Source organism: Silene latifolia, chromosome 7 (genome assembly GCF_048544455.1).
Source record: "Silene latifolia isolate original U9 population chromosome 7, ASM4854445v1, whole genome shotgun sequence".
Classification (NCBI taxonomy): Eukaryota; Viridiplantae; Streptophyta; class Magnoliopsida; order Caryophyllales; family Caryophyllaceae; genus Silene; species Silene latifolia.
This window is the reverse complement of record NC_133532.1, coordinates 20,011,390-20,028,583: the sequence shown is the minus strand read 5'-3', so window position 1 is coordinate 20,028,583 and position 17,194 is coordinate 20,011,390. Positions and strand designations below refer to the sequence as shown.

The window sequence follows — 17,194 nt, the reverse complement described above, 5'->3', positions numbered from 1 at the left end:
TTACCAAGTTAGTTGTTTTAGGTCAATGTGGTCTTACTGGTTGGTTGCTTGATTGATCGCTTGTATTTGATATTTAAATAAAGAAATAAAGTACGAAATAGAAATTGACACGTAAGATTTGGTGACGCGGAAAACCCAATGTGGGAACAACCGCGGGAGGGACGGTACCCTGCCAAATATTGCACTAGCCTTGAATGAGAAGACAAATACAATTGAGACGGAATGTAAATCTAGCTAGCACAATGTGTTGTATGTGAGATCTTGAATGTCCTTCTTTGATGGCTTCCTTGACTATTTATAGGGTAAGAACCCTAGGTGTATCCTACCATGTTTATGGAAAGGAATATAACTTCTATAATAACTCTTTCCTTAATCACGCTGTCTCCCTCCATTCTCCATGGTCTCCCTTACTTCTCCCTAGTTTCCCCTCGAGCACGGATGCTTCCTCACGATGGGCCTTACCTTCCCTTGCACGCTTCCTGGCCCATCTGACCTTCCTTCACCTATAGACTCCCCTTCTATTGTTCCCTCCTTCATGGCCCATTTCGTTAATTGACTATCAAGTGGGCTCACCCCATTAGGTCATTTATGTAAATTTTGACCCAAACAACAACCTACTCGGCCGAGTTCCCGCTATTCAGCCGAGTAGACTAAGATCAGAAAAATTGTGGTATTACAATAATTACAACCTAAATTTCGACATAAGACACAAGAAATTAAGAAAATACTTTGGATAAATTTAAACAAGAAATCCCACAGAATATCACAGAAATTCCTAGCTGAAATTCAACACACACAAATGAACTAATTCACAGCTCAAGCACATAATTAACTCAAGTTATGCCACACACTTTGATAAACATCCACAGTTAGACACGGGATGTTATCAGGCCTGACTCTCAACTACAGACTAAGGACAAGTTGAAGAGGTTTGGGAATGAGAGTAAACTCAGGTTTTCATTAATAAAAAAAAAATTGTCTTTTACAGACGAAGGCAATGGTCCTTATATAGGACAGCCTTGATTACAGTTTAGTACAATTTGATCCAAGGGCTACAAGTCCATCTAGGAAACACACAATATAAGATAATATTTTACAATGAGGCCAACTAAGGTAAAAGCAAAAAGTAAGAGGTAAAACAATAGAGATAACGCGGCAGGTGATAGTCTCCTTGGCTTGTTCTAGTGCAGGCCTTTTGGCTTGTTGTTCTCAGAGGTTTCAAGGCTCCTAATTGCTATTGTTGTCTAGAAAAAAATGACACGTGATCCTTGTAAATGTTCCAACTGCCTCGAGCTCTCAACTAGGACATTGCTTGATCAAATAAGGAAATCTGCTTTTCCTAATAGTGACATTTCTCCTACTCTTTGTTTTATTATCTTGCTGCTAATATGAACTTAACTTGGCTTGTTTTAACCCTGGATTTTAAGGACTTGCTGCTTAATTGAGGACTCTATCAGCTTGCCAGGTTGGGCACCTGGCAAGCTGATAACTTAACCTTGTGAACGTCCTAGGGACCTGTGCTTGACCTGATTCAAGTTGAGGTTGGCTTGGACCTCAATCAGGTTCAGGATCAGTGGCACCCTGGTGATCGGCTCCTGATGTAGATACTAAGGTGCATAGTCAACAAGTCCTTAAAAGATTGGGATTTAAAGCTGCCTCAAACTGAATTTGGATTCAACGGAGCTTCATCATCTACAAATGGTCACAGTCCATTTGAATGGTTTATGGGGTCAATCCTCTTATGCCCTTAGATCTTTCAAGTGTCCCTAAAAAGGTGTTGAACTATGATGCTAAGAAAAGAGGCCCAAAAATGTCACTACTTTAAGCATATTTGTCCCGTCTTTTACTTTAGATGAATATATTCCTCTATAGTGAGACTAATTGTTATCAATACTATATATTAAATCCAGAAACCAATGGATTTCAATGTAATTAAATAAATCTATACAAATTAATTTTACTATATAGTTTTTAATCATAGCACTGTGTGATGGACCCGAACAAGGAACTTCAATGTAAATATTACGAGTATATAGTTTTGGTTGAAGTATAAATTTAGAGAACATTATAATATGGTGATTTTTCTTAAAATAACATGCCCTTATGGTATTAATTAGTATAAAGATGTTAATTATTTAACATACACAAATATAATATTAATATATATATATTTTGGAAACTATTAAAGGGAAATAAATTAATCTAGATTTCCAAAAAAATATATAATTCCATAATCATCAGATTTGTAATTTAATTAGTAAATAATAATGATTGCTCTTAAATAATATTCTAATCTAATATTTCAGATTTATCTAAATATATAACTCTAATACAATTAGATAATCAACTACTATGATATGATAGTAACCACCATGTGAGTAGTAGAAGCAACAATAATAGCAACCGGAGTAGTGAAAGTCGTACTAGCAGTAATGGGAGTAGTGAAATTAACAATAATAAATGCGGGAGTAGTGAAAGAAAAAATTATGACGGCGGGAGACATGTAAGTAATAGTACTATAGTAGTCACAAAACATGTAATGAAAGTAACAGTACGAACAACGGTAAAAGTATGAAAAATTAACTAACAATTCGATTTTAAGAAAATATTAATTTATTTAAATATATAAGTTTGACAAAATTATCTGGTTAACCGTAAAAATAACAGGGGTAGTTAAACAAACAACAGTAACCGAAGAAGTAGTGAACATAATAGTATTAACATGGGATGTAGTAAAAGTAATAATATTAACAGCGGGAGTGGTGAACGTTTCACATAATTTGTTGATTAATTTTACATTTCATCATAATTTCAAGATATAAATTGTAAATGTATGTGTTAACCAAATTTAGCGAAACATATTTCATAAAAAATAAAATTTAAACAGTAAATAAAGGTAGCACGGGCGTAGCCGGGCACCAAACCTAGTATTAATGAAAAGCTAGAGAAGTGTCGTGATTTTCACGGGAAATTAAACTAGTTGATAATTGAAAGGTGCTAATTTTTGTGTTATCAACTCAATTCGTAGTACTTGCAAATTCAGCGAGAAATTTTAAGCATTATCAAGGATATGAAATTAGAGTTTTATTCATTTGAGTAAGTGATAATTCAACATTACTTCCGTAAGACCGTGAGGCAAACAAAGTCACTAACTTTATGACTTTAGAATTTAGATGATTTGAAAGTTGGTTTTAACAAAATAGGGTAGTCTTTTGAAATGATTTGAAAGTCGTTGATTTTAGTCAAATAGAGTCGCCAATTATGCAAATGTGAGTCGACCGCCAAACTCAAAAATTTCCGCGCTTTCTCCAAAATTTTCAGGTTTCCCTCCTTAATTTTCAACTTTCAAAATATTTCAGACAATTTCTAACTCAAAATCACCCCTCTTTTCACCTCATTTTTCAATCTTCATCTAATTCTCTCTCACAAATCTTCAGCAAAATTCAAGCTCATGGATTTTCACCTCTCCTAATTTTAATCCAATCCCACAATTTCCAGGTACTTAGCTCTAATTACTTTCTAATTACCCATCTTCTATTTTCCCCAAATTTTGTGTCTTTTCAATTTTTGTTGAATTAAATCATGGTTAGAGAGCAAAGGGTAGAGACATTTTACTCGAAATTACGCGATTCGGCGTTACGGGTAACTGATGATACCTCCATAGCTCCATCCCCTTTGTTAATTTTTCCTTCCACTTCAGATGTGGATTCATTATGTGCTCTTAAGATTATATTTCATGTACTCGAGTCGGATTCGATACAATATGCGTGTTATCCCGTATCGTCGTTTAATGAGATACATAAGTATATGGAAGATAGTTTGAGTATTTCCGTTGATACCCCTTTAACTATGTTGTTGATTAATTGGGGGTGTCATAGGGATTTGAGGAGGTTGTTGGATTTATCGCCTTCGATTAGGGTTTTCGTCGTTGATAGTCATAGACCGATACATTTGCATAATTTGAGTCAGGAGAATGAGGAGGTGGTTGTGCTTTATACTAAGGATGATGAGGAACAGGCTGATTTGACTTATGATTTTGATTTCGATGTTGGGCAGTTGGCGAATGTGAGTGATTTGAATAGTGATGATGAGGAGGAGGAGGTGGAGGGTGAGGATAGTGATGAGGAAAGCGAGAATGAGAGCGAGAGTGAGGATGATGAGGATGGTGGTAATGGTGGGTTGAATAGGAAGAAACGGAGGGTTTCGGATGAGGGTGGTGAGGGTGACCCGGTTAAGCTTTTTAGGAAGTTGAAAAGGAAATATTACCAAATGGGTACTTTCCATGGTAAGCCATCGGGTGTTTTGATGTATGATTTGTCACATTCGTTGAGGAAGAACTCGAATGAACAATTATGGTTGGCTTGTGTGTCGTTGACTGACCAATTTGTTCATGAGAGGTTGAGTATTGAGCGCTACCAAGCTGGGGTTATGGAGCTTGAGCAACATATTAATAGTCTTGGAAATTTGGAGGCTGTTACCTCAGTGACTCTTAAGGATGGGACAAAGATTAGGGCTCCCGATTCTTCTAGGATTGTGTATGAGGATGAGCCTAGGTTAATGTTGCTAAGGGAGTGGAATTTATTCGATTCTATGTTGTGTTCTTCTTATATCGCCACTAAGTTGAAGACTTGGAGTGATAATGGGATGAAGAAGCTTAAGCTTCTCTTGGCTCGGATGGGGTTTGCACTTATTGACTGTCAACAGAAGTTTCAGTACATGAGTATTGAAGTTAAGAGGAAAATGAAGGATGAATTTGATAGGTTTTTGCCGGAATATGGGCTAAGCGATTTCTATTACAGAAGTTTTGTACGGCTTCATGGGTATAGCTCGAAAGTTTCTGCTGCTGATGTGGTTTTTGGGGTCACAGCTCTTCTGGAATCATTTGTTAAATTTGATGGTCCTGGTGCTTCAAAGCAATTCGGGGTAGCTTATGATGCATTGTCCTTAAACAACTTGGATCAACTAAGGACCGGGATGCAAAATGCAATAAAGGTGCAACGTGCAATTCTAAGACAAGGAAGCACAGCTATAACCAAAAGGGGCTCAATTAGAAGTGGTAGGAAGTTCAGGTGGGTTAAATTAGAAGATTCAGCAGACACTAAGCTACTAGGATACCCACAAGCATTGACTAAGTTCTGCTTCTTCGTGATGGATGCGCTTAGAGAGAAAGGAGCTCAAATGAAGCCGCTGTTGTGTGCTTGTTTAGCACAAGAGCAGGATAAAGTGTTGATTGTTGGTGTGACAGCGAAGCCGAGACTTGGGGCAGAAAAAGGAAATGCATTTGGGATGGCTTTTAAGAATGCTGCTCAAGAAATTCAGGCCGAGTTCTTTCACGAACTCTTTGAATCTTCATGGATAATCTTGGATAAAGGTGCTGTCAATTCTTTCATGGTGAGGTTAACAGAAAGGCTATTAGCTTCCAAGTCTTGGACTTGACCTCACAAAACTCACCCAACACAAACCAGAAAAGAACGGATCAAAACTGATCTGAACTTGAATTTGACGAGAACCTGTAGGACACGACCACAGCTTTAATCGAATGACTCCTCTGTGAGGTCTACTATCTGATTTACTGTACTTCGATTACCAAATGTATTCTAGAGCTGCAGTGAAAATTCACTCGGATTTCTCATAAACTCAAGTCAACACATCTTTTTATCTGCCAAAACCTGTTAGTTTAAATTCTGTAACTGTGTACTCTGTAAAGTGGCTCAGGGTGTACTTGCTTAATTTATTATGCATGATTATTATTTAGTGTTTAATATTCTTAGCATTTTATTGTGCAACAAAGTGTAAGCTTCACTGTTTGTCAATTGTGTGTTCAGCAAACCTCACTATTTACTGTTTTTTGTTTTCAATTCTATGGTAGTAGTGTAGTACGCCACATTGTTGTTAAACATCGTCGAATGTCAGTACTTGAGATCAAATGTTGTTGTGCTTGGTACCAAATTTTTGTTACATGTAGCCATGTACTGGCAGTCTGGCATTGATAGTCTGGTTTGACAACTGTGGATGAATTAAGACGGCATGAAAGAAAAACATGTTAAATGAATGCAGGTTTCATTCATCTTCCTGCCAGTGCCAGTACAGCAAAACAGATATAATCAATTTTCTGTGATTCATAGACATTTTGCAATTTCATTTTTAGGTCAATTCTTTGATATTGCCATTACCTTTTAAAGTCAATTTTAGGGGTAAAGTTACCTTGTTAGTTGATACTCTTCTTACATTCACCGATTCAATACCGTTTACATTCTTAGGGTGAGCTTTGTAAATTTCTGTTGCATGTAGGTGAATCATCTACTCTGAGGTTTCTCGATAAAAATAGCTACATATATTGCATCAACCTTTAATAATACGAGTCGTGTGGTTTTTCAAGCAAACAATAATGTGTGAATGCCAAAGAATAAACTGAAAATAAAACAAAATTACAATCATTTTCACAGAGTACATATGACCCGAGTGGTCGGAAAGTAGAGAAAAGATAAACATTCTGGTTTAACATCTGGTTTCCTGCTCTTGAATGCACATATAATTCTTTTGTAGGTCATAAATCACACAACAATCCGTATGCTGGCTTTCATAATATGGAGCAGCAACTCTGAAAAACAAACAAAACAAACATAGATAAACACAATTACTAATCGAAACATTAGGCAAACAATAAAACAAAAAAGTTCATTCAGTATCACGATAACTCGGCTGTGATTGGGTGTCACTGCCTAGCATAGAATAGCATACAAATACAACACATACCGCTTGTTTCGGGTTATTGTACTGAGGTTGCTGTTGGTAGGATGGAGGAACATTTTGGTGGAGGGGTGTTTTCCTCTCTTCTTTAGCCCTAGCAAATGCAACAGTGTAGCCTTCAGCTTGTGAAGGATCAGTATTCCAAGCACCATACTGTGGAATGCTTGCCTGAAAAAAAAAGATCAACATAAAAACTTAGAAATTTTCCGGCCTTATTGTCTCCTTAGTATAAATGCACAACTATTAATGGAGTTGTTACGATAAGCTACAATTACCATAACTGCGAATATTGGTTTTGAATTTGATCGTGCAGTTAATTACAGTGCCATTAATGTTGGCTGTGGCAGAGCCAAGATTTCTAAGTTTCAGGGGGCGAAAACGTAGATTCAAATTCTGAGGAACTATCAATTTAATAGGATAACATCAAATAAATCAAGTTTTTAAGTTCAAAATTTTCATCGGTTTGGAGCTGTGGGCGGTAGTCAATGCTAGCTCCCCTTGCTCCAAGACTGAAATGTTGTGTGGTTGGATCATTTATTCATTTGCCAAAGTTGGTTTCACTTAGGAAAAAAAACTACTTACGCCTTGACTTCCTCGACCACCACTAGTTCGAGTCTGTGGAGTCACTTTAGGATGGACTGGTGTTTTAGGCCCAGAATTTTGTTTTCCAAGACTTTCAGAAGATGTCGATCCCCGGCCAGAATTTCTTGAAACATCTTCCTTAGGCTCGACCCTCGTTTTTGTTGCAGGTGGGTCCCGTTCTCGACCTTTGTCACTCACGTCGCGGTTTATCACAGGTTCAACACCACCATCGTTTTTAGTTTTACGGGCAGTATCAAAGTAAGCGGTGTACTGTGCGCCTTCTCCCCCATTCCAAGCGCCAAACTGAGGCACCTTAGCCCGACCCACCTGAGGTTTGGGACCTGGACGAGCCTGAGCCTGAGGCTTGTTCTCGGCCACTGAGGGCCCACCTTGATTAGTTCTCCTTTGTCCATCAGCTCGGGTTTGAGATGGACCATTCTGAGCCTGAGCCGGGATGTTCTCAGCCACTGAGGACCCAGCATGCTTAGTTTTCCTCTGTTCATCAGCTCTGGTTTGAGATGGACCATCTTGAGCCTGAGCCTGAGCCTGAGCCTGGGCCGAGCCTCCAAACAAATCAGGGTTTTCTTCGGGGTCATTTGGATTTATTTTCATCCCATTGTGCTTCGTTTTACGTGCAGTGTCGAAGTAAACTGTGAAGTTTTCATTTCCTCCTTCCCATGCACCAAACTTAGGGACTTTGGACTGCAGGCATTACAAACCCAAAATTATCATCAATAATTGAATTACAGCATAATTGCAGGTCATACGAACCAGTAACGCAATGACCATTATTTAACAGACCATCAGCTTAAAAAGGATGATAGATAACAAGCCACCGACAAGGCGACAAGACATCCCAAAAGGTGAGGAGTATTTTAATCAAAGGATCAAATGTTCACATGACCCTCAAAATGCAAAGAAACCGATTTTAAATGATCCATCTCAAAACTGCATTAGTCGATTACTACTCCCTTTGTCTCAATCATTTGGTTGCCTTTTATATTCTTTTGTGAGGAGTATTTTAATCAAAGACAAACAAATGATTGGGACGAAGGGAGTATAAACTATAAAGGGCATAGATAATTTAGGGAGCAATCTTATGAAATTCTCAAATGGATTATAATTCACTACTAACTAATAAGAACTATCTTAAAATATAAAATCATTGAGCGAACTGAGCTTCAACCATCATCTTAAACTTTTCAACAAGACGTGCGGAATCATCTCAACCAAAAGTTGAAGTAGACGGTTAAATCCTGATCAATGATTTTAAACCTTATTTTACAAATTGAGGGCATGACATAATGACATGATCACAAACTAATTGATTAAAGTGTGATGATGGGTCAAGGAACCATGAAGATTAACAATCATAATGTTCAACCATGATGTAATGTAAATGATCAATAATTCTGATAGTTGACTTGCTTAACAACATATCATAAACAATCAACATAGAAATATCCAAAAATAATGAAAAAAAACTCTTAATCCTTTATTATCAACAAAAAAGCAACTCTAATGATTTTCATAAATGATGCACAAAAAACCCACCAAAAAACACATACAAAAAAAATGGAAAACTTTTTGAGAAACTTACAGCCATAAGAATTGAAGAGCAAGTTGTATTTTCGAAAAACCCGAAAAATGGAGGAAAGAAAACTTATTAATAATGAAATTAGAGAAAACTAAGCATATGGGGTTTAAGAAGAAGAAGAAGAAGAAAAAGAGCCAAGATTATTAAGTAACATGTATAGGGACAAAGAAGAAGGGGGGGTTGCAAATGGGGTGTTAAGTTGATATATAAAATGAGAAATTTAAAATAAAATAATAAAAATTATTAGCTACTATACTATGCAAAGCATTGACTTAGTTTACAATTAGCCAAGTTGTGTTGTTGTACACATTTGACAATTCTTCTCTAACATTTTCTCTTTCCATGGAATTCAGTTACACTCTTCTCTTGTTCTTGCTTTGACTATGACTCTTTCTTGTGTCTGTCTTACAGCGCTTCTTTTCCAACATTTATCATTTGATTTTGCACAAATTCTTGTTTCAGACCAACACTTTTGGTCTTATTTGTCAGACGGATAAAATGTTGCCATTTTTTAAGAAAATGTAACCAATTAATTCACAAAATGTTATGACTAGAGCCTAGAGGTGTCATTTTTTACCCTAAAAATGATGTGAACAATAATGGTAACATGTTATCAAAAAATAACATTTTATTGTAAAATGATGACATGTTACACGTCTTAATTCAAACTAAAAGCAATGGTCTTAAGAAAAACGGACGGTTGATTTTGATATTCCCTTAGCCGAGTCACGGTTTTCTCGGATCAAAAAGTCTTGCTTGTGACGGTCTCTTCAAATAGACCTCTCACAAGTCACAACCCCTCCCCACTTGGCCCTTTGTCCCACGTCTCTTCAAAGTGACATTTGATATCCTCTTTGCTAATGATAATGTTCAGAGTTTAAGGTCGATCCGTTTTATATTTTGCTTCAGGATCCGTACTGCACTGCACCTAACGGTAGTACTATTAAAATGAAACCATTTGTAGGGTCAAATTCAGGTCTAGTTGACAAAATACGCTTTAGCGAAAAAATTAAAATGCAAAACGCCATCTGTGGGAATCGAACCCACGACCACGTGGTTAAAAGCCACGCGCTCTACCAGCTGAGCTAAGACGGCTACTGTTCTTTATTTCTCTCATACGTTATTTATAGTAGTATAAATAATAGTAGCAGAAGTTCAACATACAGTTCTCGAGGGAAAGAAGACATCAACAATAATGAGTAAAACTACATGATGCTGCAAAACTCGAATACTCAATGATCAGGAAGCCACTCCACGGGTCCGTATATTAGCAATTATTAAACTCTCGTTTTAAATTTTCTACACGTCAAACGGAAATGAAACTAAGCAAGAGACGCAAGTTGAATATTGGTATGGTAAAATTAAAGCATTTATGTGTTTCGTAACAACTTATTTTTCACCTTGATTGCTCACATATGGTTGCAATGTTGCATGAACTCGGAGTCGAAACAAACTTCTCCAATTGTATTGGATGATTACTGCTAAAATCAGGACTCAGGAGTCAGGCCTGAACAAGTCAGTGCGTCGCGATTTAAAAGCTGCTGAAATTGATGCGTTCTCAAAATAGTTAGCCACCCATGAATAGTACTGCGAAATTTTGTATAACTACATAAAAAGCTTTCGTAGCTTTACCATATTAGGATTTTAACACCGCCTCAATCATCACTGTTATACATAACTAATTTAACTTTAACAATGTTATACATTTGGAAGAATAAAATTATAGAAATCCAGAACTTCATATTGTTCAAATCATGATCATCAAATCGGCCATTGCACCCAATCTCAATGGTTTCATCCTAAATACAATCTTACCAACCTTCATCTTTCAGAGGGCATGGACCTTAATCTTGAGAACTTCAGATTTCATATGTTCTTTATTGCCTGTAATTAAAACCGTTTTCACCTGATCACAAAGGACGCAATGTTCAACCACAAAAATTGGTCCTTCACAAAAACAACCTTACAATTCAAAAATTATACTATAAATATATAATTTGGAGCTGTACAAAAACAAAACCAACATGTTGGTCAAAATATCTATCACATGAGGGCTTGCAGAAGAAGACGCTCGAAATTTGACTCAAAACAAAAAGAAGGATTGGAAGTGATTACAGTGTCATAAATCCATCAAGTTTTAACATAAGACAACCTTTAAGATCAATCAAAACCTAGCTTTCTGCACCTCTTTTTCAACAAATATTGAAAATCCCTATCGCAACCGGTCATCCCCTTGAATTCAATGCTAGTATTATCTTCTTCCTTGGACCCTGAAAAAGTAAAAAATTAATTAGGACTTACAAGTGCGGAAAACAATTAATGGGTAAATTAGTAAAAGGAGCAAGGAGATACAAAGCCGTGAACAAAGCAAAAAGCCATTTTAAGTAGGTAAGAAAAATCACTATGGTAAACAAAGATCAAAAAGAGGAAAAAAGATATAGAGTGGAAGTGTGAAAGCCTCAGAAAATAAAATTAAGGAAATTTTACATGGAACGGAAATTTTACATGGAACCTCTATGTTTTTAGAGTTTATAAGTTGTGCCCCTCCTTTTGAAAAAAAAAAATAGTTTTTGAGTGGTTATAAGTCTAACTCTTTGTCACGTGCTCTGAAAGCAACGATTTTTTTTTTTTTCAAATTGATCGTCTTTACGAGATCTTCAATTTCAAAAAAATAAAACAAAATAATATTTTTCACTTTCTAAACTCGTGGTAACTGGTAAGTGTTATGGTAAGTCAAACTTTTGTAACCAAATAACGTTCACTGACCATATCTGTTGGCTGCAAAGTTCAGTAAGTGACGATTTTTTCCCAACTCGATCGTCTTTATGAGCTTCGGTTTGAAAAAAACTCGTAGCAAAGAGATATAACCAATCAAATTATTTGTTCAAAAAGAGAGGTATAACTTAGAAACGTGAAACCACAGGGATACCATGTAAGATTTTCCCAAAAAAAACTATAATAACACAAGCTCTTAAATTCTATCCTTACCTCCACTCAACTCTCACAAAGCCAACTGCTCAATTTCAAATAACCTCATGCCACTATCCAAATAATCTTTAGTCCCACCTCTACGTCTCACAATCTCTATTATCCCTCCTTCCAGCCTCCCAAGTCCAAAGAAGTCCTAAGTCCTAACCCTCCTACCCAGTGCATGAATTAGTTTTCTGCTTGAATTAGTATTGAAACATTCCCTTCTATGGCAACCACAGTACTTCTCTGGTATCTCATCACACACATTCTCCAAGTCAATCAAAACCATGTAAAAATCCTTCTTCCTATCCTAATGCTCTATTAAACGTCACAGAAGATGAATTCCCTACACAGTCTCACAAGTCACAATATAAGTAATACAAAATATGCATTATTAGAAACATTGCTCTAGGAAGCCTCAGCAAGGAAATCTTTCTTAGAATCTAAATTTTGAGTGGTGAAACGAAGGTAAAAAAAGCCTGTAATTTATCCAAATTTCTCCAAATTTCTGGGTATGCAAATACACTTATTTATGTTACTAACAGCATACAGGACAGAGAATTTCTAAAAAGGTAAACTTCATCTGAAAAACAAGCCACGCAAATTGAAGACAAAGAAAGAGTTTTGAAGTTACGAAACTGATTGAATATGTAACACAAACAATCCTGGTGCCCTCAAGTAAAATGCACTAAACAATTCTAGTGGAAGGACATAGTTTCATATACGAGATCAATTTTTCATTGACCTGGGCACTAGAAACGCTATTCGCACTGTAATAGGTTGAAAGCAACTAGATTAGATAGCAAAGTCCAGCAACTGGCCCACTACAGCTAAATAAAAGATGTTAAACACCATACCATTGGGATTCCCATTGCTTTAAGGTCCTCATCAGTCATGTGTTCGAGTGCTGTCATATCAACCTGGAGAAACATACCCCTATTAAATAGAAGCTTCCAAAATCAAAAACACGGGTTCTACTAGTCACATGTAGGATATTTACCTCCTCCGCCTGAAATGTTATTTGATACTTTTCAAGTCCCAAGGACTGAAGAAATCCATCAACTGAAGCATCAGCCTACAGTAACCGCGAAAAGTAAATAATTTAAATACAAGAATGAACTGAAAAGCAGCAACACCAGAGCAACACATATCTATGCCGTCTCAAGTAGCAACAACTTTTGAAACCTCATGATTATTACCTCAAAAATACTAGAACTAAATTGAAATGCTGTTGCAACTATTTCTCTAAGCAACTTGCATACAACTAAAACTTAAAACTGATGAAACACATTCACAAATTGTTGTAATTCATGAACAAAATGAAGGTCATAAAATCACATGTCTACCTTTTGCAGAGGCTTCTTATTTACAGGAGCGCTGGAAACCTTCTTCACCTCTGCAACAGGGGATTCAGCAACGACATTTCTTCTGGTAGGTTTCGGAGCGTCAAGTGTAGGTTTAGGCTTTGGTACATCCTTCTTAACTTGCTGCAAGTGCATTGAGCCAGACAACAAATCACGCAGATCCCGCACACCTCCACCTCGAGTATCTTGCTGATTGTTCTTCCTTTGAAGCTTCAACCGAAGATCTCCTCCACCGAGCTTGCGCTCTTCAAGGGCAATCGACAGTGTCAAACCCAATGTTGTCTATAAAACAAAGAAAGCAGAAAACTTAGAATATGTAAATGTCAGCTGATCCATACGTATGTGTGGTCGATTGTCATCAAAGAGATCATGCTCCCATTTGTCATCTTGTCTCTGCCTGCATGCATACATCCCATGTCAGAGGGGTAAAAACAATATTACCAAGGAACACATCAAGAAAATAACCTCATTCAGACATCTACCATGTAAAATAAAGCAATAATCAAATAGGTGCAAGCATAATACATATACAAAACTAGAAGGCATGGTTCAAACAGGAGTCTGATACACAAAAAATAACAAGCCATAAAGAAAGCACATCAACCATTTAAGAAGTCTTATTGCAAATCATTTCATTATGCCCAATTCAGATAAGCAAGTATCATCTGATCATCAGCCTCCTTGTAGCTATAACATCCTCATCTACCCATCACTACACACGCCTCAACATAATTAAATGGGCAATATCCTACAATCCCAACTGCCTCACCGACTTCTCAATGCTTGGAAATACTATAAATATGGTGAAAGGTAGCCAAAGAAAATATAAGAAGTTTTGAACACTAAGACTACTGGCAAAGAGCTCTTGATACAACAACATTACAACAACATTACCCCAGTGCTTCAATGGCTCCCGCAAATTGCGGGGTAGGGGGGGTCGGATGTACGCAGCCTTACCCTTGTGTTAGCAACACAAAGAGGCTGTTTCCGAATGACCCAAGATGGAAATTGCGTCGAGAACTGCATCAAAGGACCGCTACTTCACAAAAGAAAGAAGCGCATCCACTTTAGTGAGCCATTTTGATTTATTCCATTATAATCCATAACCAAAGAGTAATGAGTCTTTGGCAAAGAGCTCTTGATATGGTTATGAAATATCTCATCTCACCTTGTTCTAAGTTCCAACCAACAAACATGGGATCTAAGGGATGTATCATAAATTTTGGATGGACTTCATCAAGACCAAATTTAGAGGACAAATAAATATGGAGAGTGCTACGGAGATGCGCTGTTTTGTGACTTTTTGCGGATTTATGTGCGTTTGATTTGTGTAATACTTCCATTACAGTATTACAGTAAACTCGGGGTCTTTATCTGTCATTTGCATAGCATCTCTACAAAAGCAGTTACTGCTTACAAGGGGGTTTCAAAATCCTTGCCCCAAAGAAGGTGAAGGTTTGTAATGCTGTAACAAGGAGAACCAACTAAATATTCCTATGAGGCATAAAAAACAATAAAACCCTAATGTCAACATCAATTAATTCCATGGGCAGCAAGATAGATTGATAGATGAGCAACCTGTTTTGAATATATCAGCCTGGCAAGAAACCCGAAAAATTACAAGCTAATCAACTTAGGTCTGCTTTTTCTTCCTAAGTCTAAAAGACAACTTACCATCCTCTCTACGCATCAAATAACCGGATCTGTTATCACAATATTGAACCTTTGTTTAAAAAACATGACTGCTCAAATGATCACTAGTCAAAACAAACCACAGTACCTTCGGTGTGCCTTTCGTAGTTTCGTACATGGAAAAACTAGCAAGTCAGGCTTCTATGCAATATTCATATTTATCGCTTCTACTTTCCTAAGACCAACATTCTACTCTTGACATGCTAGCCCTTTCAAGGCCATAAAAGAGGTACTACTGCATATAACTTTATTTTGAACATATATATTTTTTTTTAAAATCAGTGCGCCTCATGCACATGAGGCACACACCTTTGCCTAACACAGTAACACCTTGCCCTCATTGCCACTATCCACCGTCGCCTTGATGTGCCCAATGCCTTTTAAAACTAAGTGTTGGGCCAACAAGTCTTAATCCTTTAAAACCAAGTGTTGGGTCTCACCAATAAAGTAGGGTGATTTTACTAACAAAATATAATCAAAATGGAAATGGGGCAATAGACCAAAAACGGGAATATGGGTCATTTCTTGAGAATCAGAGGGAGTAATAAACAGAGGAATCTATTTTCCCTCCTACAACTCAAATTAATTTCTCTCTTAACACTGCGAGGAAATATTTTTAGAGAAACACAAGTACGATCAATTCCCCTTCATGTCCCCTCTCCTTCCCTCCAACTTTTGTATCCAAATTCCAAACAATGCACTATTGTAAATCCCCAAAACAAGATAGATTTACCGAGATGCACGTAAAATGCCTTTACCATGACAGGTACACATGATTGCATCTTCTCCTAGTAAGCAACCAAACAAACGCTGTATCACCTAATCGTGTAAACATGAAGCCTTAGCTCATTTCTCTGTTGTCAGATAAAACATCAATTACTATGTTGGTGTTCCACAACCAACTGCCCCAATCCATCCCAAATCTCAACCTCTATTATTCACACTCGCAGAAAATGCACAAAGCGTACAGCGAACTCTGACGCACCAAGGTACTTAAACCGCATCTTCGTGTCCGTAAACTAGTTAGTGTATCTCTTAGCACTAGTATCACACATTTGACCAAACACTATAAAAATAAATACACAATACATTCTCTACAACTAGCAATTTCAAAACATTGTGCAAATCAATCAATCAATCAATATAAAATAACAAATTATAATCCAACATAACAACCTGTAGCAAATCTCACCGCGAAAAGAGAAAATTAACTAAAAATGCAAGCTTAAAATCAATCCTTCGACCTAAATAAACAAAAAGAAAAAGAAAAATGAATTGAAAGTAGCAAAACCTTTTGCCAGTAACGCTACGACGGGTGAGAGAATTGCTAGAAGAGTTGCCATTAAGTCTATCTCTAATTGTCGATTTGGAATCGCCTTCAATCCGATCAGCGTACATCTTTATGACGAATAATTGAAGGTAGAAGAGTTCGATTGGTGTTTGAGAGAGGTTTACAGAAACCCTAACCCTAGATTTTGGGGAAAACTTTGATTTAGTACGTAGTGGAGAAAAGAAAGGAGGGAGGGACAAAAGAGGGATTTAAACAAATGCGAACTGAGAAGCGTAGTTATTTCTTCCAAAGACGATTTAACTGGGGATGGATGATTAGTAGAACTTTTTATGTAACTCTAATACATATAGGGAATCATTTATCTTGTCACCCAAGTAAGAGAGAGTTCTCACATGAATTTAAGTTCCCACATCCAACCAAACAAGAGGTCGTTTGCTTCGTTAAGGGAATTGAAGTTCCAAGGAAATAAGAGTTCACATGATTTTGTAAATCACATGAAATGGAAGAATTTTGTTTGGTTGGAATGTGGGAAGTTAATTACACAGGAATTCACACTTACCTAAACAATCACATGTGAAAATAACAAAAAACAATAAAAAAAAAACAATTACATGCTAAATCCCGTACACAATTTTGCTTAATCCAACACATATTTTCACTTTACTCCGATTTTACCCCTCTCACTTTTCACACAAAAAACAAAAAATAGAGAGGATGTTATAGAATTCCCCAAAAAAAGAACTCAAATCTTTTCACCAGCCGCCCACCAGCACCTCCCCCACCCCCTCCCGGCACCGACATACCCTAACAACTCCAAACGCCGACCACCACCTAAGCCGGCGGGACTTGTATAGACCGTTCGCAACCGCTGCTGGTATTGCCCCCAAACAGCCACCGTATATCCCTCTAAAACAACCACCGCAAACGCCCGAAAAGCCTGCTCACTGC

At 37.1% G+C, this 17,194-nt stretch overlaps 3 protein-coding genes and 1 non-coding gene across 5 annotated transcripts; 1 reads left to right on the top strand and 3 right to left on the bottom strand.

Annotated features, from left to right (window-relative positions):
* Positions 1–3,360: 3,360 nt before the first annotated feature.
* Positions 3,361–5,927, top strand: LOC141591899 (cell division control protein 45 homolog). Its single transcript, XM_074412391.1, has one exon. The coding sequence runs from the start codon at positions 3,583–3,585 to the stop codon at positions 5,434–5,436; it is 1,854 nt and encodes a 617-aa protein (XP_074268492.1). The 5' UTR covers positions 3,361–3,582; the 3' UTR covers positions 5,437–5,927.
* Positions 5,928–6,311: 384 nt separating this feature from the next.
* Positions 6,312–9,254, bottom strand: LOC141591897 (RPM1-interacting protein 4-like). The gene is made up of 4 exons (XM_074412390.1): positions 8,933–9,254; positions 7,333–8,034; positions 6,757–6,918; positions 6,312–6,601 (listed from the first exon to the last, which is right to left on the bottom strand). The coding sequence occupies exons 1-4, from the start codon at positions 8,936–8,938 to the stop codon at positions 6,581–6,583; spliced, it is 891 nt and encodes a 296-aa protein (XP_074268491.1). The 5' UTR covers positions 8,939–9,254; the 3' UTR covers positions 6,312–6,580.
* Positions 9,255–9,951: 697 nt separating this feature from the next.
* TRNAK-UUU (transfer RNA lysine (anticodon UUU)) lies at positions 9,952–10,024 on the bottom strand. The gene has a single exon. It is a non-coding gene; the product is annotated as a tRNA-Lys (tRNA).
* A 668-nt stretch (positions 10,025–10,692) lies between these two features.
* On the bottom strand, positions 10,693–16,509 carry LOC141591896 (uncharacterized). 2 transcript variants are annotated; one of them, XR_012521001.1, is made up of 7 exons: positions 16,247–16,509; positions 13,602–13,660; positions 13,246–13,508; positions 12,900–12,974; positions 12,757–12,819; positions 11,082–11,199; positions 10,693–10,835 (listed from the first exon to the last, which is right to left on the bottom strand). XR_012521001.1 is itself a non-coding variant. In XM_074412389.1 (6 exons), the coding sequence occupies exons 1-6, from the start codon at positions 16,351–16,353 to the stop codon at positions 11,155–11,157; spliced, it is 612 nt and encodes a 203-aa protein (XP_074268490.1). In that variant the 5' UTR covers positions 16,354–16,509; the 3' UTR covers positions 10,859–11,154. The 2 variants fall into 2 exon arrangements, 1 of the variants encoding a protein (XP_074268490.1); XM_074412389.1 differs by lacking the exon at positions 10,693–10,835 and having other exon boundaries at positions 10,859–11,199.
* Positions 16,510–17,194: the final 685 nt, after the last annotated feature.

Excerpts from the sequence above, each read along its gene's own strand:
- LOC141591896 (XM_074412389.1), bottom strand. The coding sequence starts at position 16,353 with ATGTACGCTGATCGGATTGAAGGCGATTCCAAATCGACAATTAGAGAT. Across the intron at positions 12,975-13,245 it reads ATAAGAAGCCTCTGCAAAAG|GCTGATGCTTCAGTTGATGG; the intron begins GTAGACATGTGA and ends CGGTTACTGTAG. Across the intron at positions 11,200-12,756 it reads AAGCAATGGGAATCCCAATG|GGTCCAAGGAAGAAGATAAT; the intron begins GTATGGTGTTTA and ends TTACTTTTTCAG.
- LOC141591899 (XM_074412391.1), top strand. The coding sequence starts at position 3,583 with ATGGTTAGAGAGCAAAGGGTAGAGACATTTTACTCGAAATTACGCGAT.
- LOC141591897 (XM_074412390.1), bottom strand. Across the intron at positions 6,919-7,332 it reads GTGGTCGAGGAAGTCAAGGC|GCAAGCATTCCACAGTATGG; the intron begins GTAAGTAGTTTT and ends TTTTTTTTTCAG. Across the intron at positions 6,602-6,756 it reads ACAATAACCCGAAACAAGCG|AGTTGCTGCTCCATATTATG; the intron begins GTATGTGTTGTA and ends TTTGTTTTTCAG.